At 64.9% G+C, this 1,565-nt stretch overlaps 1 protein-coding gene across 1 annotated transcript in view; it reads left to right on the top strand.

Annotated features, from left to right (window-relative positions):
- ULK1 (unc-51 like autophagy activating kinase 1) overlaps nt 1-1,565 on the top strand; it is a gene marked incomplete at its 5' end in the record, with an annotated part of 23,094 nt that continues 21,529 nt past the window's right edge. The window contains 3 exons of the mRNA XM_025045492.1: nt 1-93; nt 342-434; nt 513-554. Coding sequence (XP_024901260.1) covers nt 1-93; nt 342-434; nt 513-554 — 228 coding nt within the window. The remainder of the gene's footprint in view (nt 94-341; nt 435-512; nt 555-1,565) is intronic.

Raw genomic sequence — 1,565 nt, 5'->3', positions numbered from 1 at the left:
GGCCTGGAGACCGTGGGCAAGTTCGAGTTCTCGCGCAAGGACCTGATCGGGCACGGCGCCTTCGCCGTGGTCTTCAAGGGGCGCCACCGGGAGGTGAGGGCTGTGGGCCCCGTCACCTGGGGGCCCGCCCCACGCCCTGGGACCGCCTCCTACACCCCGGACCCCCTCATCCCTCGAGGACCCACCCCCACGTTCCGAGAACCCCGTCCTACACCCCGGGGCCCCCTTATATCCCGGGGACCGTCACGGCCTGGTCACGCTGGGTGCTTCCTTGGCCTGGGGATGGCCTTAGAGGGGTTCCCGGCTCCGACCCCCGAGGAACACCTGCGCTGTGTTTTCAGAAGCACGACCTGGAGGTCGCGGTCAAGTGCATTAACAAGAAGAACCTCGCCAAGTCCCAGACGCTGCTGGGGAAGGAAATCAAGATCCTCAAGGTGAGCCGGCCCTGGAGCAGGCGGGGAGCTGCAGCCCGGAGCCTGCCTGCTCACTGGGAACTTGGGTTTCCGTTCTAGGAACTGAAACATGAGAACATCGTGGCTCTGTACGACTTCCAGGTAAGGCGGGGGCTTCGTCCTGGTTCTGGTGGGGAGGGGGTCCTTTACCCTCACAGGCTGGCCTGTGCATAGCCTCAGCCGCGGGGACTTGGGTCCCAGGCCGGCCAAGCGCTGGAGACGCTGGTTGGTGCTGCACGGTTCTCATGTGTGGAGGAAGGAGCTGGGCCACCCCCGTCTGGCCTTCCCTGCTGGGGACTCTGGGGACTCTGAAGAGCCTGTCCTCAGCCTAGCTTCCTCTGGGTGCACTGGGAGAGTTACCCCTTCCTGTACTGTGGGACTGGGGAGGGGGTGCCAGGGCCACAGGCGCCAGCGGTGGATCAGGGTTACTCTGACTACAGCCTGGTCCTGGGGAGCGTCTGACCCAGTGGCCCTGACCAGGAGTCCTGTCCCCAGCCCAGGCCCCCAAGCAATGCTGCCGGCCTGGCCCACCTATCTGGGCAGGCCCATTGTTTGTTGACATTACTCCAGGGCCTGGCATTGGCCAGTCTCTCCCCGCGTCAGGCTGGGTGGGGAGGGGCCACGGGAGATTCCTTCTTGCTGGCATTTGGGGCCAGCCACTGGGGCAGGAGGGAGGCGGTTGCCTGTTTGATGAGGCTACCTCAGGCCTGGCTGGCCTGGGAGGCCGAAGCTGGGCTTTCCCACCGCCCCCAGGCTCCACGGCCCAGCCTCAGTGGGGGTCCGGGACCCTAGATGCCTAGTCTGGGGACTTGGGAACCTGAGGCGGCAGATCTGCGGGGCCAGAGTGCTGACTAATGGTTTTGAAACCTGTTTACTGAGGCCATGGGACCAGCCCCTGGCGGAGGGGAAGTTCCCAGCCTGGCTGTCTGTGTTTTGGTGGCCTCCTCCCTCCTCCCCTGTTCTCTCCCTCCCCCTTCAGAGCTGGGCTGTGGCATGACATGAGGTGACATGGGGAGGGCCCAGGTCCAGTGTGACAGTGGGTACCTGGCAGCCCACACAGAGACGCTATGTTCTGGGTCCAAGAGGGTGGCCCCGTTTCTCCTCTTCCCCTCC

Source organism: Pteropus alecto, unplaced genomic scaffold (assembly GCF_000325575.1).
Source record: "Pteropus alecto unplaced genomic scaffold, ASM32557v1 scaffold213, whole genome shotgun sequence".
Classification (NCBI taxonomy): domain Eukaryota; kingdom Metazoa; phylum Chordata; class Mammalia; order Chiroptera; family Pteropodidae; genus Pteropus; species Pteropus alecto.
This window is presented reverse-complemented; position numbering and strand designations above follow the sequence as displayed.